At 37.4% G+C, this 27,228-nt stretch overlaps 2 protein-coding genes across 2 annotated transcripts in view; one reads left to right on the plus strand and one right to left on the minus strand.

Moving 5' to 3' along the window:
• Window positions 1–483: 483 nt before the first annotated feature.
• Window positions 484–4,368, plus strand: LOC123878752 (V-type proton ATPase subunit S1). Its single transcript, XM_045926054.1, has 3 exons — window positions 484–1,443; window positions 1,734–1,891; window positions 2,492–4,368. The coding sequence occupies exons 1-3, from the start codon at window positions 630–632 to the stop codon at window positions 2,708–2,710; spliced, it is 1,191 nt and encodes a 396-aa protein (XP_045782010.1). The 5' UTR covers window positions 484–629; the 3' UTR covers window positions 2,711–4,368.
• Window positions 4,369–13,967: 9,599 nt separating this feature from the next.
• The window catches only part of LOC123878296, a 73,381-nt gene continuing 60,120 nt past the window's right edge, over window positions 13,968–27,228 (minus strand). The window contains exons 15-20 of the mRNA XM_045925442.1: window positions 24,328–24,420; window positions 19,905–21,259; window positions 19,418–19,478; window positions 17,836–17,928; window positions 14,232–14,321; window positions 13,968–14,071 (exon numbers count right to left, since the gene is read on the minus strand). Coding sequence (XP_045781398.1) covers window positions 13,968–14,071; window positions 14,232–14,321; window positions 17,836–17,928; window positions 19,418–19,478; window positions 19,905–21,259; window positions 24,328–24,420 — 1,796 coding nt within the window. The remainder of the gene's footprint in view (window positions 14,072–14,231; window positions 14,322–17,835; window positions 17,929–19,417; window positions 19,479–19,904; window positions 21,260–24,327; window positions 24,421–27,228) is intronic.

Raw genomic sequence — 27,228 nt, forward strand, 5'->3', positions numbered from 1 at the left:
TGCGTATGTGGATCTAGCCTAAGGTTAGTATCCCGAGCTGGAAAGAACGTAAAAAGTAAATAAACAATGTTGCTCTCTTTTGGAGTATATCCAATAAAATGGGCTAATTTTTATTTTAAAAATTGGGTTCATTTTTGGATACAAATGTAGAAAACAAAAATTTCTTGTTTATTTCCTTTGTTCAATTTTTTTTAAATGCTTTTTATAAATAACTTTTTTATGTTGAGCGAGCATAATTAAACAATATAACATAGAACATCAACCGTCGCTACTAGCCTCTCTATAAAATAATTTGGTTTACAAAAATTGAGAAAAGATTCGTTCTCACATAAATTAAACGAATATTAAAGTCGCAACTCTTATGACTTCAAAACAATTTTTTTAGGGAATTTATCACTCTTCCTTATGGCTACACTTAAAATCATAGACAAGTGTCAAAATGGATTTTTTAGCCTGTAAAATTAATCATATGATCACCATAGACAATCGATATTTTCTTTTTCACATGACCGATGTTTGATTGTCATCGCCCATTTTTCGTCTTTTTATGACAATTTTGGGAAAATTTAGTTTATTTTAATTTAAAATTAAATAGTAAACTGTAACGTCCACTAGTATTAGTCTACAAGATGGCTTTTTGCCGTTTAGTGTTACCGTTTTTAGTGATTTGTATCGCGTCTACTTACGGTAAGGTGCCAGTTTTCCTATGGGGCGATTTGGTGACTTCGATCAAGTCTAACCCTCTCTCCAGCGTAACAGATGAAGATTTTAAGGCTATTCTGCAGAAGGAATTAAAGAGTGACCCGTTCACTGTAATTTTCCTTGACGAAACTCTGTCAGTCGAAGACTTTTCGCTTAAAAACTCGGATGGGGCTTCATCGTTCCCTTACTTACATTCTAACATCGGTAAAGCTGTATATTTACCAGGTGTAGAAAAGGCTTTGTCTACATTGAACGAGTTGGCTGACTCGGAGAAAGTAGATCGCGTTAAACTTACAGAAAATGGCTTATCTGCGGAATTTAAGCCTCAAAGTGTGAAAATATTGTTTATTGAACTAAAGGACGCGATGGAAGGAGAATCTAGAGCAGATTTGCTTCGCCGTCACAACGATTTCATGGAAGAAATGTTCGGTAAACTCCAGGCAGAGTATGAGAATGTTGTCGCTATATATACTGCCCGGAATCCATCTTGGACTGTCTCTGAGTCATACAGGAGAGTCCGTCGTCAGGCTGAAAGCACAGATTTACAGAATATAACCTTAGATGGCCTCAAGATGTACGTTAACAGAGTAGTCGTAGCAGTGGACGGTACAGTAACTAATGTAACCGCAATCGATCATGCCAGAACAGAGATAAATGGAACAGAGATGTCAACGACTATGACGTCCGGTGATAGCAGTCTTACACTCAACTTCTTGCAGAAGGGTGGTTATTGGTTTTTTAGTAAGTATTTTTTCATACAGCATTATTTTATTTCCTTGTCATGCTGTTCTCGGTTTTTATCCACACTTAAACATTGCCGTATGCTGTATGTGTTACCTGTTTTGTAACTTTAATGATTTAAATCATACTTTTATAGGTTTTCTTACTGTGACACTATTTAAGTAAGTGATATTTAATTACTTCAAATGCTTGTTACTTTAACAGTTTATTTTTTCTTTCAGTTCAGTAATTTTATTTCTCTACCAATGGTTTTTTTTTAATATTAATCCTGTAACTTTACCAATTTCCAGGCTCAGTGACGTACAAAAAGGTAGACAATGAAGTCAACCTGATGCCAGAGATGACTGAGGTGTATGCACCCGTCGGCTTCGCTTACCGCTGTGGACAGAACGTAACCTTCAGCTACCGCTTCAACCAGACCATAGTGGTGACATTCCAGGACTTGAAGGTATGAAGTTTATCTTCACTTTTAACCTCCGACCCAAAAAGAGGGGTGTTATACCCCCTGGAGGGGGGGTGAGGGGTGTTTGACGTGTGTAACTGTGTAAAATAAAATAAAAATTAAGTAAAGCCTGACCAGAAATGTAAAAAAAAAACTTGCTCTGGCGGAGTCACTAGCATATGGTTTACTAGCCAATGCCCGCGACTTCGCCCGCGTGGATCTAGGTTTTTCGAAATACCGTGGGAACTCTTTAATTTTCCGGGATAAAAACTAGCATATGTGCTAATCCAGGATATTATCTATCTCCACTCCAAATTTCAGTCAAATCCGTCAAGTAATTTTTGCGTTAAGGAGTAACAAACATACACACACACACACACACACACACACAAACTTTCGCCTTTATAATATTAGTGTGAAGTGTGATGGTCACTAAGAATATGGTCTTGTATGAATTAGTTCTGTGGGTTTCCCGCAATATGGTGATGTAATTTATTTTTCTAGTCAGGCTTTAAAATCTCTGAATCAAACCTTAGTGGTGTAAGTCAAAAACTATAAACCTCCTACAGTTTTCTTTTTAATGATTTTACAAAATTGCTGTTCCAGGTCCAACCGTACTTCAAAGAAAACGGCAACGAAACCCTCTTCTACGGAGACTCGATCAACTGTGTTGGATTCTTCACCGTTCCCATCTGGTCTGGCCTATTTGTGACCTTCATACTCCTCGCCATCACCTTCTACGGCATTATGATGATGATGGACATCCGCACCATGGACAGATTTGATGATCCCAAAGGTAAAACCATTTCCATTAATGCGGAATAAATTGTCGCCTGGCCAGCTCGGTATTACCCAGTATTACCGTGGTAATATTAAATATTATATTACCGTCGCAATATTAACCAGTTAATTTTACCGAATATTTCTCCAGTAACATTAAAAAAATATGGCTAGTATTTCTGCTTAAATATTTGAATATTATGGCCAGAATCAAAATACCTGTGTGATATTCAAACTAGAAATATCGAATGTAACCTGCTTTAAAAAAAATACAATATTTATTTCAGTAACATTCCCTTCATGCTTATAATGTATAATTATTTGTTGAGTAATAATCACATATATGATGTTATATAAATGAAAATTCTTAAATGTTTATTTTAATAATATTGAATATTACTGCTGCAATATTGTATATTATTTCCGGAATATTAACACGTCAGCTTCAAATAATAAAATATGATAATAAATTCTGAATTTTGGAAATAATCGGGCTGGCCATATTGAATTTTGCGTAACTTATGCACCAAACTATAAGCTAGCATAAACTTTATTATAGCTCAATATATTTGTATAAAAAGTAATGTTAAAACTGCTTAAATTATTATATAAATAATTTTTACAAAAACAAAACTGACTTCAAATGTATTATTTGTTGACAACAACAAACTGATCGAGCAATTTATTAAAAAATACTATGTATATATACATACGTCATACATACAGGAGTAAGTGAACCTCCTTTTTTTGAAGTCGGTTTTAAAAGATATTTATATAAGGTACTATCCATAGATAAGAGACGCTTGTTTAGTTTTTTAGTTTTATATAAACTCTATGGTATACATAGTACAAGAGACAGTGTCCCGAAAACTAAGCTAAAATACTTTATAATCAGTTTTGATGTTTTAAATGTGTTAAGTAATGTAGAAATCAACTTTTTTTTATTTCAACGCTTTGTTTCCTATTCATTGATATTTACATTATATATATTTTTTTATAATTTTTCGCTTTTTATTGCAACTTTAGTTTAAATATTTACTATTGTTATTATTGTTATAAGAAATAACAGCTGCTGGAGTTAATTTCAGTTGGGTTAAAAAATAAAAGTAATCAAAACTGAACCTTTTCCCACCCCCTCGCATTACATCCTTTCTTAGTGGGGATCACATGCACAATCTAAGTTTCTAATATCATTGAAACGATGTTGATATGTCAGTCGGTTTATCCTTTTATATTTTCTCCCCCTCCGTCCTTTTCGACCATCTCCCTCCCTGTTGAGCGCTATGGTCTTATAAGAGGGATATCCTGGGTTCGATTCCCGGCAGGTACAATTTGGGAATCTATATTTTCTAAATTGTCTCTGGTTTGGTCTCTGGGGAGGCTTCCGCCGTGACAAGTTACGACCCTACTGGCAAAACTGGGGATCAGGGGTTATGGGAATAATGAAACTGTTATACTCCTTCCAAGTTAGCCCGCTTCAGTCTTTGACTACATCGTCACTTATCATCAAGTGAGATTGCAGTCAAGGACTAACTTGTATCGGAATAAAAAAAAAAACGTAAAAGTTCAGCACAGAATTTTTTTTTTTCGGTACACTGTCACGTGTTTTAAATAAAATACAAAATGCCTATAACATTTAACTGCGCAACTTTATTTTAACACAATGAGACAATAAAAGGCATAGATGTCTGATAAAAAAAAAACTTCATGTAAACGTAAAGTTTAGATTTTTATATAGAAGAAAAAAAACCGACTATGTGCCTGTCATAAGAATGGTAGATTTAAATAAGTGTGATTTGTGATTTAGTGTCACTGACTTATGGTGATCGCACATTACAGCACACACCGAACGCAAGGAAATCTTAGTAGCTCAATGATCTTACGTCAAACTTACGTCAGAAAGATAGATCACACTAATATTATAAAGGAGATAGTTTGTATGTGTGTGTGTGTATGTTTGTTACTCCTTCACGCAAAAACTACTGGACGGATTGGGCTGAAATTTAGAAAGGAGATAGATTATACCCTGGATTAGCACATAGGCTACTTTTTATCCCGGAAAATCAAAGAGTTCCCACGGGAATTTTAAAAAACCTACATCCACGCGAACGAAGTCGCGGGTATCAGCTAGTAATTAAATAAATAAAGTCAAGTGGAAACTCTATCTGATACAAAATTAGTATATACTCCTAGTACAAGCTATACGCTTAGTTGAAATATTGAAATATTTGAAATATCTACAACCTTGGTAATATGCCGGAGTTTTTTATAGGATCACTTTGTTGTCTGTCAGTCTGTCTGTCCGTCCGTCCGTCAAGTACCTATAGGGTGCTTCCTGTTGACCTAGAATCATGAAGTTTGGTGTGTTGCGTAATGTAATGTGATAACACCATAAGGCAGATTACAAAAAAAGTTAATGTATTGTAGACTTATAATAATTACGGTAGTATGCTTCCTGATAATTCAGATATTTAACTCGTCTACACTCTCGCCGAAGTTTCTCGGATTTTTTTTTTTTAATTTTGGCCTAAGAGTAAGACTAAAGTTTAGCAGGAAAAGTCAAAAATATCTACTGCCAGAGATTCATTCCTTTTTTGAAATAGAAAGAGTGTGGAGTTTTTTCGACGAGATTGTAGAGGGTGCATTAAAATGGCCTTATATTTAAAAGTCACATGATAGTTAGAGAGCAGAAAAGCTATATCTTACAAATGTTAGCCTTAAGTGTATATTAAAAATTGTATCGGTATTTACCATCAATAGCTTAGTAAGATTTTACATCACATTAATGAAAGAATTTGAGAGTTGAAACACATTAGTGTTCAAGTAAAATGGATCTTAATTGCCCTGTTTTAAAGCTCAAGTTCATCTATACAGCCAGCGCTTTTAGCGGAAACTTCGGTCATCGGTGGTATTGAATTTTTGACTTTTTTTTCTCTCGTCTGGCTTTATCAAGCTAATCATAGCCATTGTCAAGTTTGTAGTTATTTACAAGTTAGGGAAACTATATGTACTATAAGTATGGACTTCGTCTGTGCCGGCGCCCGCCGACATACACGCGGCGCCCCTTTAGAGCGCTTCCCAGTCAGTTCCACCACCAATAAACACCAGCAGAACACAAAAACAGGCCACTTTTAACAAAAAAACACTCCAAAAAGGCACAACACGCGCGCCAGCAAACGCCACCACAGACCAAATCCAATTTTTGACTTTAAAACAATGTACTTTAGGGGCATTTTTCTCTGACGTTATTATGTTTTGACGCTCCAATTCTACCAACTTTGGTGTGATGTAAAACCTCATACTAGCGCTATAAATAAAGCGTTATCAGTTATCACTGACCTCTACTAAACACGTTGGACCTGCGATTGCCGACCTGTTTTTGAACCATTTTGGCGCTGGTAGCAGCAGTAGTCATTGAGCGTACACGGAACTAAATGTTAGTGATGAGACATCTGTCAACATGAAAACCATTTGACACTGTTAATTTTGATTCCCGGTGGGTGCGCTCAGTTTCGAATCGGCCCAGAATTATCCGTCATTTCGTATGGCACACCTCTTCCAGCGTGCTTGCAGTATGTCCACTTCAAAGAACATCATAGATAACGAAAAAAGAAACATGACGTACAGAAACCTAAATAATTTAGTCGCCAGCTGTTTCACAGCAGTGTGACGCGTTGATTTCGAAAAAAAAACGATTTCAAAATAATTGTTCCGAGCTTCAAAAATATTATAATGGCGTAGTTTAAAAAAATATAATCGTATAAAGAAAATGAGTGCCCTCCATGTTAGTGCCAATCCGATATTTCCATTCCAATATTTCAAATAACGAAAAAAAAAACACTGAACTATATTGTTATGAATGGTAAATTTCTATTTTAAGTGTCCTTCACTAAAATAGTTTATGTGAGCGGGGGTTTTTAGGACTATTTGTTCAATTTATTTTATTCGCACTCAACTGCCAAAACAGCCTTGTCTAGCTGTAGATTGGATAAAAAACCCATTTCAATCGAATCTTTTTTTTTTTAATATTTACTCATTTTTAATATTGGGTACTATAAAATTGTAAATAATACTTAAATTTTACCAACGTGCTAAGAAATAATTTTTTGATTTTAATATTGAGAACAAACAATAAAAAAACATGTAGAGATAGCATTGTTAAAGTCGTGCTCTATGGCCCCATATTTTAAAAGTTGTAAGAACTTTAAGGACTTGCATCCAGGGCCGTAAATAAATTTTAAAAGTGAAACATTCCGGGAACTAATATTTATGCCTGTGGTTTTCCAGATTTCCGTTAAAATATTCGGTTTCATAGTTACGCGGTCTTAAAAATACAAATTTACATACAAACCATTGAGCCCCTGTAGTTTTAAAACTACATATTTTTAGAAAAATCTAAAACACCACAGGCACAGATATTAGTTTCTAGAATATGTCTGCAAAATTTCATGGACTTTGGTTGCTTAACCCATTATAGCCTAGCGGTGCCATATGGCACCCAATTTCGTATGTTTAAATTGTCGGGCCCTGTCCTTGTAATAAGAGATGAAGTCAAGTGGTTTGTTGTCAATGCCATGCTAGAGGGACATAGCCATTACTCCATTTACTTTGTTTTGTCCCATAAGCTTTTTGTGACCTGCACGAGCACCTGTAAATCAGTGATGTGAAATTGCTGCCAATAATGGATGCAACATTCCAGTAAGGGTATCATAATTTTTTTATTTTGAGTAATGTAATACTTTTATGCATTTACACTTGATGCCAAACCTTGCATTAACTTGTTCATATCATAAAACTGTCGTATTTTGTTTTATTGTTTGGATTATAGCATGTTAAAAGATATGGATGCCGTACGGCACCACTAGGTCATTATGTTGTCTTTTTATTATGTATACTAAAAATCTAATTTATGTCTTTTCTTTGGTAATGGCTTTTTTGTTTCATTGGAGATTGTACATTACATGAGGCACTTGCTATACTAGAAGAAGACCATGAACTCAAGCCTCAATTGCTATAAATTGAAGCTCCAGACCCTATAATCCCATCTGACAAAAATGAGGGTAGTTTCATAATTAATCCCACTGGTCGGCAACTCAATGCTAGATGTGAAGTGGTGCTAGGCTCTACATCTATTCATACCTATTTCAGTTAAAAAATACGCCACGACGTGGTGGCCGTCTATCAGCTTCAAACACCAAGCAAAAACATCTAAAAAATACTGGCAATCAGGTCTGACAGCATATGTTATGACAGCAAAAATCATTTATTGGTACCCAGCGAGTCATGTCGCAAGTGTGGGTAACAGTATTGTCAGTCAGACTAGATTACAGTGCAATAAATGCATCGTGGGGCTCTGTGCACCCTGCAACCTACAAGCTTCCTACAAATAATATGTAATTTTATGGAAATATATGTAAATGTTCATGTTATATATTGGATCTTTTAATCAATTTTGGACCTTGAACTATACAAGAGTTAATACCTTAATAATTCTTATCAAATTGTGGTAGAACATTTTGGTAACAATCAGTTATAAGAAATTTATGAGACATTTGAAAAGACACGGTAGGAGCCTAGCGGTGCCATGCAGCATCCATGGTTATTTCCAGAAGTAAGACTTGCACCAAAATTCTGATGATTAGATCTGACTAATAGGGTCCATAATAACAACATATCAATGAAAAACTCAATTCTGAGACCTTAAAATAATTCAGGCTATAATGGGTTAATATTCAAATGAAATTGGGGCTACGACTGTATGGAGTAAGTGACGGAGAGAGCCCTGTTAAAAAAAATTAACCATGTATTTTCCCCGCTCGCTCATGTAACTTTAGAATTTAAGCGAAAAATATTGTTTATTAATGAATGAAACCCATTGTAAATATTTTTTTGATGTCGATTATTGTACAACATACTTATTTCTTTTTAATTGTTTTTGTTGTTGGAGTATTATTATTAAATATTGTGAGAGCGATTATTTATTTTTGTTTTATTTTGTCCGTTTACTAGTTATGTAATAAGTCAAGATTGAGTCAGTAAAGGAGTACTTACATAAGCTTGTAATAAACAAAATTTGCAGGGTGATTGCTAACTCAGTGATAATCACTAAAATATAGCCCTAAAACTCATTTGACATTTGGTTCTACATAGCTGCATCACTGAGCGTTACAAAAATAATATTTCGTAGCAAACCTTCAATGGATTAACAAGTGTAAATTAAAAATTTATAACACCCCCGACAAGCGAAGGTTACAGTAACTAACTAGAAAAGAGCTGATAACCGATTTTCTTCGATTATAGCACGACACTCTCGATCAAACCAAGTTTCAAACAAAAAAAAACTTAATTAAAATCGGTTCATTAGTTTAGGAGCTACGGTGCCACAGATCGATACACAGATACACACGTCAAACTTATAACACCCCTCTTTGGGTCGGGGGTTGAAAATGAATGTCAAATGAGGTTGGTTGCTTTCATTTAGTGATAAACACTAAATTGGGGAATCATCCCGCCGCTGGTGGTAGGTTTCAGCCGTTATCATTCGGCAAAGACATGAACTCAAGTGATTTAACTATAGTACTAGAACCTAAGAACGCAAAACAAGAACCCAGAGCTGTAAAACCTATAGTAAAAGATAGGTTAAGGGACATGCAACGGATCTGCCCGCGAAATTCAAATATGCTTATGGCATTTCAATTGCGTCAATGACAGTATTATCGTCACAGGTTTATATAAAAATCTTTACTTGAAAGGGTCCAGTTTAAGAAATTAGCTCTAGTATCGACTAATTTGTGAGATACAGTCGATACTAGAGCTAATTTCTTAAACTGGACCCTTTCAAGTAAAGATTTTTGTATAAACCTGAGAATGATACTGCCAATGGCGCAATTGAAGTGCCATAAGCCTACTTTGTCGTATTAGTTTACAAATTGCGAAAAACCAAATTAAATTTGAATTTCGCGGGCCGACCCGTCGCATTGGACTCGCAAACGAAGGAGTTTTGATAACACAAATTCACGGTTTTAGGATGTTTTCCTTTCCTACTTGCTAGGTCAACGCGAAGTACCCTATAAGTTTTGATTCTCCTTGGCCTAACAGACACAACCAAGTGATCCTATTAGGGTTCCTTTTTTCCTTTCGAAGTACGGAACTCTAAAAATTAACTTTTACGAATCCAAGATAAATAAAATATATGCTAGTTTATTTACCATTCTTACCGAGTCATTTCAAATTATTGTAATGTGAAGTAACAGCTTTGATTAGAATAGAATAGAATAGAATAGATTTTTATTCAAATAAACTTTTACAAGTGCTTTTGAATCGTCAAATAATTTACCACTGGTTCGGAATGCCGTTCCTACCGAGATTGATGTTTTATAATGTGTTTATTGTGTGAAATAAAAGAACTTGTGTTGCTCTGAAAAGAGAAACAACAATCAAAGCTGTTACTTCACATTACAATCAGATTCCAATATCCAAATTGCCTGACATTAAAAAACATTCGGAAAAAATAACGTTCATTTTCAACACTGGCACAACTCTTGACAGTTGACACTTGTGACGTGTGCGCGGCAAATTCAAATTATGCCAAGAATTATGCTGCTATATAAATGAAGAACTTCATTTACATTTATATAATTTTGTTTTATGTATTTTCCTAGTAAGTATAGTTAGTACATAGTAATAATAATAATAAATCCTTTTATTCAGCCAAAACAAACACAGACAAACAGGTAGGGCGGCATAGTCCCTGGGGAACTAAGGAGCCGATCAATGTCCATGCTCCCTGGCTCCCCAAGACCCAGGCACCCACTTCTTAGAACTAGGCTTAATCTATCTCGGCTGAACGGGGCGCTGCCTCAGCTTGTTGCTGCAGTCTGTGGACTGCAGCGCTGATTTTCAGGCATGGCCCCCGGTGAGATTACGGGCCGATCGGGAGCGCAACCATACCGTGCTTATTTATATTGATGATAGCCGAGTTTCTTGCTGGTGCTCTTTTGGTAGGAAAGCGATACCAAACCAATACATCTAGGCTTTAACGAATTAAATCTCTATCTATTTAATCCATTCTATCGAATATTTTACATTTATATCTAATATGCCTATCTATCTAGCTACCTAACTATCTACTTATCTTTCTACCTATCTTACCTATTATTGTAAATTGTTAAGGAAATAAATGCTTACTGTTTAAAAAGTTGTTTTTATAGGATTTTTCCGGTTGAAAAATAGATGTCTAGGTCTATATTACGCGACAGGTTGAGATGGCAATCGCGGTATGAGGGGGGGACGTCCCGCATACCCGTACGTCACCCGCAGCGGCTACCCCGGCTGCCATCTCAACTTATAGCGCACTATATAAGTATACAGGGTGTGACCAGAACCCTAGCAAAAACGAAGACATATGATAGTATTGATGATCCATACTAATATTGTGCCTGTCTGTCTGTCTGCTACGTTTTCACGGCCCAACCGATGACCGATTTTAATGTTTGGCTCAGACTTGGTATACATCCCGGGGAAGGACTTAGGCTAATTTTTATCCCGGAAAATCAAAGAGTTCCTACGGGATTTTAAAAAAAAACTGAAATCCACGCGGGCGAAGCCGCGGGGATCCTCTAGTACTTATCCATACTTAATATTATAAATGCGAAAGTGTGTGTGTGTGTGTGTGTGTGTGTGTCTGTCTGTCTGTCTGTGTGTGTCTGTCTGTCTTTGTGTGTCTATCTGTGTGTGTGTCCGTCTGTCTGTGTGTCCGTCCGCCTGTCTGAGGTCTGAAAAAATGAGATAGACACAATGGGTCTGCACTTCACCAGCAGATGTCAGCATACAACGCCACTTCTCTGGATGGCTAAGCCAGGCGCCATTCCCCTTGGATGCACAACAACGCCACCTCTCCTCGATACTTCACACCACGACGTCGCCTCAGAGGGGAGTGATGTAGCGGTTGCCACATTCACAAGAAGATGTCGCTTCTAAATTCAATCAATCAACAACGCAGGAACCCAAGCCTGATTACTCACGACCCACGGCCTAAATAGCAGCACGGGTAGCTTAATTGGAAACTCAAGTAGAACACGCAACTTTCAATCGCATTGACAGAGCGTTTACCGAATTGCACTATATAGAAGATTCAACCCACAACCGTCGGCCCAGCTGGCGCTACCGAGCACAGCACCGCTCGAAGGGTTTCCCTATTGCTACGGTCGAACACACAGACACAGCTCCCGTACAGTAACAAGTTAGTTAAATTATACAAATATGGTTCCCGTCTGTGCCGGCGCTCGCCGACACACGCACGGCACCCCCTTAGAGCGCTTTCCAGTCAGTTTTAACAAAAAAAAAAACACTCCAAAAAGGCAGAGCACGCCCGCCAGCTAACACCAACACAGACGAAGTCCCGATAATAGTTTAAAATGATAAACTTGAAACATTGTTGAAATTTATCGACAATAATTATAATTAGGTCACAGCACTACCGCATTCCTGAGCTCTTGATTTTCCGGGATACAAAGTAGCCTATGTGCTAATCCAGAGTATAATCTATCTCCATTCTAAATTTCAGCCCAATCTGTCCAGTAGTTTTTGCGTGAAGGAGTAACAAACATACACATACACACACACACACACACACACATACAAACTTTCGCCTTTATAATATTAGTGTGATGGCAAAGTTTCCCAAAGCGGGCGTGACAGACACGGATGCTCCTAAACACGCTCTACACAAAGCACACGGTCTGTTGTACAGTCTACCTGCTGAGCATTCTCCGGTGACAAGGGAGGCGAGCGGTTCACGGACATGATGGTTCTACACCAGTGTGAGTTCTCATATGCGACACTAGATGGATATTTCGTGAACATTTATAATCGCATAACTTACACGAGAATGGTTTTATACCCGTGTGAGTTCTCATGTGCAGCATTAGAGTGCTATTTTGTGCAGATTTATAATCGCATAACTTACACGAGAATGGTTTTATACCCGTGTGAGTTCTCATGTGCGTCACTAGAGTGCTACTTTGTCCACATTTATAATCGCATAAATTACACGAGAATGGTTTTATACCCGTGTGAGTTTTCATGTGCCTCACTAGATCGCCATTTCGTGCACATTTGTAATTGCATAAATTACACAAGAATGGTTTTATACCCGTGTGAGTTCTCATGTGCGTCACTAGATCGCCATTTCGTGCACATTTGTAATTGCATAAATTACACAAGAATGGTTTTATACCCGTGTGAGTTCTCATGTGCAGCATTAGAGTGCTATTTTGTGCAGATGTATAATCGCATAACTTACACGAGAATGGTTTTATACCCGTGTGAGTTTTCATGTGCCTCACTAGATCGCCATTTCGTGCACATTTGTAATCGCATAACTTACACGAGAATGGTTTTATACCCGTGTGAGTTTTCATGTGCCTCACTAGATCGCCATTTCGTGCACATTTGTAATTGCATAAATTACACAAGAATGGTTTTATATCAGTGTGAGTTCTCATGTGCGTCACTAGATCGCCATTTCGTGCACATTTGTATTCGCATAACTTACACGAGAATGGTTTTATACCCGTGTGAGTTCTCATGTGCGTCACTAGATCGCCATTTCGTGCACATTTGTAATTGCATAACTTACACGAGAATGGTTTTATACCTGTGTGAGTTCTCATGTGCGTCACTAGATCGCCATTTCGTGCACATTTGTAATTGCATAACTTACACGAGAATGGTTTTATACCCGTGTGAGTTCTCATGTGCGTTACTAGAGCGTTACATTGTGCAAATTTGTAATCGCATAACTTACAAAAGAATGGTTTTATACCCGTGTGAGTTCTCATGTGTGTCACTAGAGTGCTATTTTCTGCAAATTTGTGATCGCACAACTTACACGAGAATGATTTTATACCAGTGTGAGTTTTCATGTGCCGCATTAGAGTGCTATTTTGCGCACATTTATAATCGCATAACTTACACGAGAATGGTTTTATCCCCGAGTGAGTTCTCATGTGCGACACTAGATGGCTATTTTGTGCACATTTATAATCGCATAAGTCACACGAGAAAGGTTTTATACCAGTGTGAGTTACCATGTGTCTTGTCAAAAGATATTGATATTTACATTTGTATTGACAAGTCTTGCAAGTGAACCCTCTTACTTCAGTGTGAGTCTTTATATGTTTAACTAAGAGACTTTTTCTATTACAAGTTTTTCGACAAATGTCACAAGTGAACAACCCTTCCTCAGTGTGTAAACTATTTTGTGATGAATTAATGCATTGTGCTGTATTAATGACATTACTCAGACTAGTACTACTACTAGTGACTGGTACAATGTATTCTGGCGGAAGGACTTCGTTCTGACTTGTTGCCCGATAACTGGAATCTTTAGACGCAATATCCCGACTGTCACAAACCATATCAGTTATTCGTGTTTTCGTCACCGGTCCATCATGTTTCGTAACAACTTTCATATTTGTGAAAATATCATATAACTTGACTATACAATTTTTGAATGTATTAATGTTTACGCTCATTTTACTAGATGATTGGTTTTCAAATTCACCATCGTCATTGGTTTTCTGGAATATATCGGCTTCTTCAGTCGCGTGGCCTTTGTTCCCATTTGTCGCAACACTCGTCGACAAGGCAGTTGCTGAAACAAAACACTTTTCTTACTGTTTTATATTTAGCGTAATAAATAATCGCTATATTCTGGTGTGACTCGCCAGCACGCAGTTGAGCTGTGTAGTTGCTTTTTCGAGAACGTTGGCCTAACGTGTAGGTATGACCACTTATCGCATTTTATACCGCACTAGCTGACGCCCGCGACTTCGTCCGCGTGCATTAAGGTTTTCAAAATCTCGTAGGAACTCTTTAACTTTCCGGGACAAAAAGTAGCCTATGGATAAATCCAGGGTATAATCTATCTCCATTGCCAATTTCAGCCAAATCCGTTCAGCAGTTTTTGCGTGAAAGAGTAACAAACATACACACAAACTTTCGCCTTTATAAAATTAGAAGTGTGATATAATCATTTTACATTATAGAAATAAGATAGAAGAAATAAGGTTAAAAGCATTAGCGCATATGAACTGTTTTTTGGGTTCCATTCCCAAAGGGTAAAAACAGAGCCCTAATGTCACCCTGCTGTCTGTCTGTCCGTCTGTCCGCATATCACAGGCCCCTAGCTCGGTGACGAAATGAGTTACAAAACTGAAATTTCGGTAATTAATGTAAAAAGTTGATTCAAACCAAACATTGAATTAGTTCAAGGGGGCCTCCCATACATGAACAAGGGGCTTTTGACATATCTGCGTCATATGTCCGATTTGAATCCGAGGCACATCCGAGATATTCTCATTTCTCACGGATGACGGACAGAACTCGGATGACGGACCTCGGATATAGTGCGTAAGCTACCAACAAATAGTTCTATGACTACTCGGAACGTATTTTTACTGACTCGGATCAGATGTGCGTAACCGTCCTAAGAGTTGCAGCTCAGAGTCAACTGCAATTTACTATTACTATAAGATTAGGACGTAGAATTAAAAAAAATACAGAGCTTATACTTAAAATATTTTAATGATATAATTTAATAGCTTGTTATAATTATTTAATATCTATTGTATTTTTACAAAAGGTAAGAAACAAATTTTTGATCAATTATAAAATTTAGTATATGGCAAGGTCTGTCAAAGCCGGCGTGACGTAGGTACTCAGATCCTCCTTGACACAACACAAAGCGCACTGTCTGTTGTAGAGTATCTGCTGAGTATTCTCCGGTGACGGAGTGAGGCGAGTCCTTCACCAACATGATGGTTTTCACCAGTGTGGACATAATCACACTAATATTATAAAGGCGAAAGTTTGTATATGTGTGTGTGTGTGTGTGTGTTTGTTACTCTTTCACGCAATAACTACTGAATGGATTTGGCTGAAATTTGGAACGGAGATAGATAGTATCCTGGATTAGCACATAGGCTACTTTTTATCTCGGAAAATCAAAGAGTTCCTACGGGATTTTAAAAAACCGAAATCCACGCGGGCGAAGCCACGGGCATCTTCTAGTATGACATATTAGACTCCAGCTATGTGTACATTCGTATTCACAAATTTTACAAAAAATTGGGTTATCGCCAGTCTAAGTGTATGTGTGTATGAGTATAGGCAACTTCTAGGCAAGTGCGCTCCATCTTAGGATGCATCATCACTTGCTAGAAGGTCTGATTGCAGCTAAGCGCTAGACTATAATTAAAAATATATATATGAGTTCTCAAATACTTAAGTAAATCATTTTCATATGCATTTATAATTGCATAACTACAAGATACCCGTGTGAGTTCTCATGTGCGTCACTAGATGGCTACTTTGTGCACATTTATAATCGCATAAGTTACACGAGAATGGTTTTATACCCGAGTGAGTTCTCATGTGCGTCACTAGATCGCCATTTCGTGCACATTTGTAATTGCATAAATTACACGAGAATGGTTTTATACCCGTGTGAGTTCTCATGTGCTGCATTAGAGTGCTATTTTGTGCAGATTTATAATCGCATAACTTACACGAGAATGGTTTTATACCCGAGTGAGTTCTCATGTGCCTCACTAGATGGCTATTATGTGCAGATTTATAATCGCATAACTTACACGAGAATGGTTTTAGACCCGTGTGAGTTTTCATGTGTCTCACTAGATCGCCATTTCGTGCACATTTGTAATCGCATAACTTACACGAGAATGGTTTTATACCCGTGTGAGTTTTCATGTGCCTCACTAGATCGCCATTTCGTGCTCATTTGTAATTGCATAAATTACACAAGAATGGTTTTATATCAGTGTGAGTTCTCACGTGCGTCACTAGATCGCCGTTTCGTGCACATTTGTATTCGCATAACTTACACGAGAATGGTTTTATACCGGTGTGAGTTCTCATGTGCGTTACTAGAGCGCTACTTCGTGCACATTTGTAATTGCATAAATTACACAAGAATGGTTTTATACCCGTGTGAGTTCTCATGTGCTGCATTAGAGTGCTATTTTGTGCAGATTTATAATCGCATAACTTACACGAGAATGGTTTTATACCCGTGTGAGTTCTCATGTGCGTCACTAGATCGCCATTTCGTGCACATTTGTAATTGCATAAATTACACAAGAATGGTTTTATACCCGTGTGAGTTCTCATGTGCGTCACTAGATCGCCATTTCGTGCACATTTGTAATTGCATAACTTACACGAGAATGGTTTTATACCGGTGTGAGTTCTCATGTGCGTTACTAGAGCGCTACTTCGTGCACATTTGTAATTGCATAAATTACACAAGAATGGTTTTATACCCGTGTGAGTTCTCATGTGCGTCACTAGATCACCATTTCGTGCACATTTGTAATTGCATAAATTACACAAGAATGGTTTTATATCAGTGTGAGTTCTCATGTGCGTCACTAGATCGCCGTTTCGTGCACATTTGTATTCGCATAACTTACACGAGAATGGTTTTATACCCGTGTGAGTTCTCATGTGCCTCACTAGATCGCCATTTCGTGCAGATTTATAATCGCATAACTTACACGAGAATGGTTTTATCCCCGAGTGAGTTCTCATGTGCCCCACTAAATGGCTATTTTGTGCACATTTATAATCGCATAAGTCACACGAGAAAGGTTTTATACCAGTGTGAGTTACCATGTGTCTTGTCAAAAGATATTGATATTTACATTTGTATTGACAAGTCTTGCAAGTGAACCCTCTTACTTCAGAGTGAGTCTTTATATGTTTAATTAAGAGACTTTTTCTATTATAAGTTTTACGACAAATGTCACAAGTGAACGACCCTTCCTCAGTGTGTAAACTATTTTGTGATGAATTAATGCATTGTACTGTATTAATGACATTACTCAGACTAGTACTACTACTAGTGACTGGTACAATGTATTCTGTCGGAAGGACTTCGTTCTGACTTATTGCCCGATAACTGGAATCTTTAGACAAAATATCCCGACTGTCACAAACCATATCAGTTATTCGTGTTTTCGTCACCGGTCCATCATGTTTCGTAACAACTTTCATATTTGTGAAAATATCATATAACTTGACTACACAATTTTTGAATGTATTAATGTTTACGCTCATTTTACAAGATGATTGGTTTTCAAATTCACCATCGTCATTGGTTTTCTGGAATATATCGGCTTCTTCAGGCGCGTGGCCTTTGTTCTCGTCATTTGTCGCAACACTCGTCGACAAGGCAGTTACTGAAACAAAACACTTTTCTTACTGTTTTATATTTAGCGTTATAAATAAAAATGGCCTGAAATAAAAGTTTATTTATTTATTTATTTATATTCTGGTGTGATTCGCCAGCACGCAGTTGAGCTGTGTAGTTGCTTTTTCGAGAACGTTGGCCTAACGTGTAGGTATGACCACTTATCGCATTTTATACCGCACTAGCTGACGCCCGCGACTTCGTCCGCGTGCATAAAGGTTTTCAAAATCTCGTAGGAACTCTTTAATTTTCCGGGACAAAAAGTAGCCTATGGGTAAATCCAGGGTATAATCTATCTCCATTGCCGATTTCAGCCAAATCCGTTCAGCAGTTTTGGCGTGAAAGAGTAACAAACATACACACAAACTTTCGCCTTTATAAAATTAGAAGTGTGATATAATCATTTTACATTATAGAAATAAGATAGAAGAAATAAGGTTAAAAGCATTAGCGCATATGAATTGTTTTTAGGATTCCATTCCCAAAGGGTAAAAACAGAGCCCTAATAATGTCACCCTGCTGTCTGTCTGTCCGCATATCACAGGCCCCTAGCTCGGTGACGAAATGAGTTACAAAACTAAAAAATTTTGGTAATTTAATGTAAAACGTTGATTCAAACCAAACATTGAATTAGTTCAAGGGGGCCTCCCATACATGAAAAAGGGGCTTTTGACATATCTGCGTCATATGTCCGATTTGAATCCGAGGCACATCCGAGATATTCTCATTTCTCACGGATGACGGACAGAACTCGGATGACGGACCTCGGATATAGTGCGTAAGCTACCAACAAATAGTTCTATGACTACTCGGAACGTATTTTTACTGACTCGGATCAGATAAGTGCGTAACCGTCCTAAGAGTTGCAGCTCAGAGTCAACTGCAATTTACTATTATTATAAGATTAGTACGTAGAATTAAAAAAAATACAGAGCTTATACTTAAAATATTTTAATGATATAATTTAATAGCTTGTTATAATTATTTAATATCTATTGTATTTTTACAAAAGGTAAGAAACAAATTTTTGATCAATTATAAAATTTAGTATATGGCAAGGTCTGTCAAAGCCGGCGTGACGTAGGTACTCAGATCCTCCTTGACACAACACAAAGCGCACTGTCTGTTGAAGAGTATCTGCTGAGTATTCTCCGGTGACGGAGTGAGGCGAGCCCTTCACCAACATGATGGTTTTCACCAGTATGGGCATAATATGACATATTAGACTCCAGCTATGTGTACATTCGTATTTACAAATTTTACAAAAAATTGGGTTATCGCCAGTCTAAGTGTATGTGTGTATGAGTATAGGCAACTTCTAGGCAAGTGCGCTCCATCTTAGGATGCATCATCACTTGCTAGAAGGTCTGATTGCAGCTAAGCGCTAGACTATAATTAAAAATATATATATGAGTTGTCAAATACTTAAGTAAATCATTTTTTTCATATGCATTTATAATTGCATAACTACAAGATACCCGTGTGAGTTCTCATGTGCGTCACTAGATGGCTATTATGTGCAGATTTATAATCGCATAACTTACACGAGAATGGTTTTATACCCGAGTGAGTTCTCATGTGCGACACTAAATGGCTATTTCGTGCGCATTTGTAATTGCATAAATTACACGAGAATGGTTTTATACCCGTGTGAGTTCTCATGTGCAGCATTAGAGTGCTATTTTGTGCAGATTTATAATCGCATAACTTACACGAGAATGGTTTTATACCCGAGTGAGTTCTCATGTGCGTCACTAGATCGCCATTTCGTGCACATTTGTAATTGCATAAATTACACGAGAATGGTTTTATACCCGTGTGAGTTCTCATGTGCAGCATTAGAGTGCTATTTTGTGCAGATTTATAATCGCATAACTTACACGAGAATGGTTTTATACCCGAGTGAGTTCTCATGTGCGACACTAAATGGCTATTTCGTGCACATTTGTAATTGCATAAATTACACGAGAATGGTTTTATACCCGTGTGAGTTCTCATGTGCAGCATTATAGTGCTATTTTGTGCAGATTTATAATCGCATAACTTACACGAGAATGGTTTTAAACCCGAGTGAGTTCTCATATGCGTCACTAGATGGCTATTATGTGCACGTTTATAATCGCATAACTTACACGAGAATGGTTTTATACCCGAGTGAGTTCTCATGTGCGTCACTAGATCGCCATTTCGTGCACATTTGTAATTGCATAAATTACACGAGAATGGTTTTATACCCGTGTGAGTTGTCATGTGCAGCATTAGAGTGCTATTTTGTGCAGATTTATAATCGCATAACTTACACGAGAATGGTTTTATACCCGAGTGAGTTCTCATGTGCGTCACTAGATCGCCATTTCGTGCACATTTGTAATTGCATAAATTACACGAGAATGGTTTTATACCCGTGTGAGTTCTCATGTGCAGCATTAGAGTGCTATTTTGTGCAGATTTATAATCGCATAACTTACACGAGAATGGTTTTATACCCGAGTGAGTTCTCATGTGCCTCACTAGATGGCTATTATGTGCAGATTTATAATCGCATAACTTACACGAGAATGGTTTTATACCCGTGTGAGTTCTCATGTGCCGCACTAGATGGCTATTATGTGCAGATTTGTAATCGCATAACTTACACGAGAATGGTTTTATACCCGAGTGAGTTCTCATGTGCCTCACTAGATGGCTATTATGTGCAGATTTATAATCGCATAACTTACACGAGAATGGTTTTATACCAGTGTGAGTTACCATGTGTCTTGTCAAAAGATATTGATATTTACATTTGTATTGACAAGTCTTGCAAGTGAACCCTCTTACTTCAGAGTGAGTCTTTATATGTTTAATTAAGAGACTTTTTCTATTATAAGTTTTACGACAAATGTCACAAGTGAACGACCCTTCCTCAGTGTGTAAACTATTTTGTGATGAATTAATACATTGTACTGGATTAATGACATTACTCAGACTAGTACTACTACTAGTGACTGGTACAATGTATTCTGTCGGAAGGACTTCGTTCTGACTTGTTGCCCGATAACTGGAATCTTTAGACGCAATATCCCGACTGTCACAAACCATATCAGTTATTCGTGTTTTCGTCACCGGTCCATCATGTTTCGTAACAACTTTCATATTTGTGAAAATATCATATAACTTGACTACACAATTTTTGAATGTATTAATGTTTACGCTCATTTTACTAGATGATTGGTTTTCAAATTCACCATCGTCATTGGTTTTCTGGAATATATCGGCTTCTTCAGGCGCGTGGCCTTTGTTCTCGTCATTTGTCGCAACACTCGTCGACAAGGCAGTTGCTGAAACAAAACACTTTTCTTACTGTTTTATATTTAGCGTAATAAATAATCGCTATATTCTGGTGTGACTCGCCAGCACGCAGTTGAGCTGTGTAGTTGCTTTTTCGAGAACGTTGGCCTAACGTGTAGGTATGACCACTTATCGCATTTTATACCGCACTAGCTGACGCCCGCGACTTCGTCCGCGTGCATTAAGGTTTTCAAAATCTCGTAGGAACTCTTTAACTTTCCGGGACAAAAAGTAGCCTATGGGTAAATCCAGGGTATAATCTATCTCCATTGCCAATTTCAGCCAAATCCGTTCAACAGTTTTTGCGTGAAAGTGTAACAAACATACACACATACGTACACACAAACTTTCGCCTTTATAAAATTAGAAGTGTGATATAATCATTTTACATTATAGAAATAAGATAGAAGAAATAAGGTTAAAAGCATTAGCGCATATGAACTGTTTTTAGGATTCCATTCCCAAAGGGTAAAAACAGAGCCCTAATAATGTCAACCTGCTGTCTGTCTGTCCGTCTGTCCGCATATCACAGGCCCCTAGCTCGGTGACGAAATGAGTTACAAAACTGAAATTTCGGTAATTAATGTAAAACGTTGATTCAAACCAAACATTGAATTAGTTCAAGGGGGCCTCCCATACATGAAAAAGGGGCTTTTGACATATCTGCGTCATATGTCCGATTTGAATCCGAGGCACATCCGAGATATGCTCATTTCTCACGGATGACGGACAGAACTCGGATGACGGACCTCGCATATAGTGCGTAAGCTACCAACAAATAGTTCTATGACTACTCGGAACGTATTTTTACTAACTCGGATCAGATAAGTGCGTAACCGTCCTAAGAGTTGCAGCTCAGAGTCAACTGCAATTTACTATTATTATAAGATTAGTACGTAGAATTAAAAAAAATACAGAGCTTATACTTAAAATATTTTAATGATATAATTTAATAGCTTGTTATAATTATTTAATATCTATTGTATTTTTACAAAAGGTAAGAAACAAATTTTTGATCAATTATAAAATTTAGTATATGGCAAGGTCTGTCAAAGCCGGCGTGACGTAGGTAGGTACTCAGATCCTCCTTGACACAACACAAAGCGCACTGTCTGTTGTAGAGTATCTGCTGAGTATTCTCCGGTGACGGAGTGAGGCGAGCCCTTCACCAACATGATGGTTTTCACCAGTGTGGGCATAATCACACTAATATTATAAAAGGCGAAAGTTTGTATGTGTGTGTGTGTGTATGTGTGTGTGTGTGTGCATGTGTGTGTGTGTGTGTGTGTATGTTTGTTACTCTTTCACGCAATAACTACTGAATGGATTTGGCTGAAATTTGGAATGGAGATAGATAGTATCCTGGATTAGCACATAGGTTACTTTTTATCCCGGAAAATCAAAGAGTTCTTACGGGATTTTAAAAAACCGAAATCCACGCGGGCGAAGCCGCGGGCATCTTCTAGTATGACATATTAGACTCCAGCTATGTGTACATTCGTATTCACAAATTTTACAAAAAATTGGGTTATCGCCAGTCTAAGTGTATGTGTGTATGAGTATAGGCAACTTCTAGGCAAGTGCGCTCCATCTTAGGATGCATCATCACTTGCTAGAAGGTCTGATTGCAGTTAAGCGCTAGACTATAATTAAAAATATATATATGAGTTCTCAAATACTTAAGTAAATCATTTTCATATGCATTTATAATTGCATAACTACAAGATACCCGTGTGAGTTCTCATGTGCGTCACTAGATGGCTATTTTGTGCACATTTATAATCGCATAACTTACACGAGAATGGTTTTATACCCGTGTGAGTTCTCATGTGCGGCACTAGAGCGCTACTTCGTGCACATTTGTAATTGCATAAATTACACAAGAATGGTTTTATACCCGTGTGAGTTCTCATGTGCGTCACTAGATCGCCATTTCGTGCGCATTTGTAATTGCATAAATTACACAAGAATGGTTTTATACCCGTGTGAGTTCTCATATGCAGCATTAGAGTGCTATTTTGTGCAGATTTATAATCGCATAACTTACACGAGAATGGTTTTATACCCGTGTGAGTTGTCATGTGCCTCACTAGATCGCCATTTCGTGCACATTTGTAATCGCATAACTTACACGAGAATGGTTTTATACCCGTGTGAGTTTTCATGTGCCTCACTAGATCGCCATTTCGTGCACATTTGTAATTGCATAAATTACACAAGAATGGTTTTATACCAGTGTGAGTTCTCATGTGCGTCACTAGATCGCCATTTCGTGCACATTTGTATTCGCATAACTCACACGAGAATGGTTTTATACCCGTGTGAGTTCTCATGTGCGTCACCAGATCGCCATTTCGTGCACATTTGTAATTGCATAAATTACACAAGAATGGTTTTATACCCGTGTGAGTTCTCATGTGCGTCACTAGATCGCCATTTCGTGCACATTTGTAATTGCATAACTTACACGAGAATGGTTTTATACCGGTGTGAGTTCTCATGTGCGTTACTAGAGCGCTATTTTCTGCAAATTTGTGATCGCACAACTTACACGAGAATGATTTTATACCAGTGTGAGTTACCATGTGTCTTGTCAAAAGATATTGATATTTACATTTGTATTGACAAGTCTTGCAAGTGAACCCTCTTACTTCAGAGTGAGTTTTTATATGTTTAACTAAGAGACTTTTTCTATTATAAGTTTTTCGACAAATGTCACAAGTGAACGACCCTTCCTCAGTGTGTAAACTATTTTGTGATGAATTAATGCATTGTGCTGTATTAATGACATTACTCAGACTAGTACTACTACTAGTGACTGGTACAATGTATTCTGTCGGAAGGACTTCGTTCTGACTTGTTGCCCGATAACTGGAATCTTTAGACGCAATATCCCGACTGTCACAAACCATATCAGTTATTCGTGTTTTCGTCACCGGTCCATCATGTTTCGTAACAACTTTCATATTTGTGAAAATATCATATAACTTGACTACACAATTTTTGAATGTATTAATGTTTACGTTCATTTTACTAGATGATTGGTTTTCAAATTCACCATTGTCATTGGTTTTCTGGAATATATCGGCTTCTTCAGTCGCGTGGACTTTGTTCTCGTCATTTGTCGCAACACTCGTCGACAAGGTAGTTACTGAAACAAAACACTTTTCTTACTGTTTTATATTTAGCGTAATAAATAATCGTGAACGTCAGGATGGCCGGTGTAGTGCTGGAAAAATAATGAGATATATTCCAAAAAATTGTACCTAAATTGTACTATTTAGTACCTATATAGAAATAATTAGTACCTTCATCAATTAAATAATAAACGAAGTTTCTCATACACCGGCGGTCCTGACGTCAGGTTGGCCGCTATGTTTTTGTATCTTGCATATAGGCTACGATAATCATTCTAAATCTTACATAGAAAATTTGTACCTAATTAGTACCTACCAAAACACCCAACGCACAATGACAATCTAAATGGGATCCCACACAAAACAATATTATTTCATTTACGCGCCATACAAAATCATGCAATCGCTCGTTGCTAAGTAAATTCTTCGTGTACTAATTGCTTTTGACAGGTGCCGTGGCATAGCGCATGTCAAATTAAATATCTAAAGCTGTTTCCGTTTCCGTTGTAAACATTTAAAAAAAAAACAGTCAAGCGTGCGTCGGACTCGTACACCAAGACTTCGTGGAGGTTTTTAACAAGTAGGTTTTATATTAATAAAATTCTTAAGTCTATGACAGTGACTGAGGGAAAATCCTATATATCCTACTACTATTATATTATTATTACTATTATATATATTATCCATACTAATATACTAATAATATTATAAATGCGAAAGTGTGTCTGTCGGTCTGCTACGTTTTCACAGCTAAACCTCTGAACCGATTTTAGTGAAATTTGGTAAAGACTTACCTAGGATACATTTTGGGAAGGACATAGGCTACTTTTTTCTCGAATGAAACAAACGGCTCCCGCGGGATAGTATACTATCTTTCACGGATTTGTCGTTCAATAGCGCCGTAGCAGAACTATGAATGAATGTCATTTTTGCATAGACATAGTCGATGTCAGAGGACCTACTAAAAAGTGATATAAGTGACCCTATTTTTTGCAAAGACATAGGCGAGGATCTAATAAGCAATAAAGGCTACTTATTCTCTCGAAAAAAAACAGACAGTTCCCGCAGGATAGCGTGCTATCTTTTACGCATTTATCGTTCAATAACGTATAATAGTATGCTATCCCGCGGGAGCCGTTTGTTTCTTTCGGGAAAAAAGTAGCCTATGTCCTTCCCCGAAATGTATCCTAAGTCTGTACGTAGTCTGTCTGTAGTCCAAATTTCACTAGAATCGGTTCAGAGGTTTAGCCGTGAAAAGGTTGCAGACAGACAGACTCACTTTCGCATTTATAATATTATTAGCCGATGCCTGTGACTTTGTTCGCGTGGGTATAGGTTTTTTAAAATCCCGTAGGAACTCTTTAACTTTCCGGGATAAAAGTTACCTATGTATTAATGTAGGGTATAATCTATCTCCATTCTAAATTTCAGCCGAATCCGTTCTGTAGTTTTCGCGTTAAAGAGTAACAAACACACACATACACACGAACTTTCGCCTTTATAATATTAGTGTGATTAGTATGGATAGTAATAATAATATAATAGTAGTAGGATATAGGATTTTCCCTCAGTCACTGTCGTAGACTTAAGAATTTTATTAATATAAAACCTACTTGTTGAAAACCTCCACGAAGTCTTGGTGTACGAGTCCGACGCGCGCTTGACTGTTTTTTTTTAAATGTTTACAACGGAAACGGAAACAGCTTTAGATATTTAATTTGACATGCGCTATGCCACGGCACCTGTCAAAAGCAATTAGTACTCGAAGAATTTACTTAGCAACGCGCGATTGCATGATTTTGTATGGCGCGGAAATGAAATAATATTATTTTGCGTGGGATCCCATTTAGATTTTCATTGTGCGTTGGGTGTTTTGGTAGGTACTAATTAGGTACAAATTTTCTATGTAAGATTTAGAATGATTATCGTAGCCTATATGCAAGATACAAAAACATAGCGGCCAACCTGACGTCAGGACCGCCGGTGTATGAGAAACTTCGTTTATTATTTAATTGATGAAGGTACTAATTATTTCTATATAGGTACTAAATAGTACAATTTAGGTACAATTTTTTGGAATATATCTCATTAGTTTTCCAGCACTACACCGGCCATCCTGACGTTCACAAATAATCGCTATACTGTGGTGTGATTCGCCAGCACGCAGTAATTGAGCTGCGTAGTTGCTTTTTCGAGAACGTTGGCCTAACGTGTAGGTATGACCACTTATCGCATTTTATACCGCACTAGCTGACGCCCGCGACTTCATCCGCGTGCATGAAAGTTTTCAAAATCTCGTAGGAACTCTTTAATTTTCCGGGACAAAAAGTAGCCTATGGGTAAATCTAGGGTATAATCTATCTCCATTGCCAATTTCAGCCAAATCCGTTCAGCAGTTTTTGCGTGAAAGAGTAACAAACATACACACAAACTTTCGCCTTTATAAAATTAGAAGTGTGATATAATCATTTTACATTATAGAAATAAGATAGAAGAAATAAGGTTAAAAGCATTAGCGCATATGAACTGTTTTTTGGGTTCCATTCCCAAAGGGTAAAAACAGAGCCCTAATAATGTCACCCTGCTGTCTGTCTGTCCGCATATCACAGGCCCCTAGCTCGGTGACGTAATGAGTTACAAAACTAAAAAAATTTGGTAATTTAATGTAAAACGTTGATTCAAACCAAACATTGAATTAGTTCAAGGGGGCCTCCCATACATGAAAAAGGGGCTTTTGACATATCTGCGTCATATGTCCGATTTGAATCCGAGGCACATCCGAGATATTCTCATTTCTCACGAATGACGAACAGAACTCGGAT

Source organism: Maniola jurtina, chromosome 26 (genome assembly GCF_905333055.1).
Source record: "Maniola jurtina chromosome 26, ilManJurt1.1, whole genome shotgun sequence".
NCBI classification, from domain to species: domain Eukaryota; kingdom Metazoa; phylum Arthropoda; class Insecta; order Lepidoptera; family Nymphalidae; genus Maniola; species Maniola jurtina.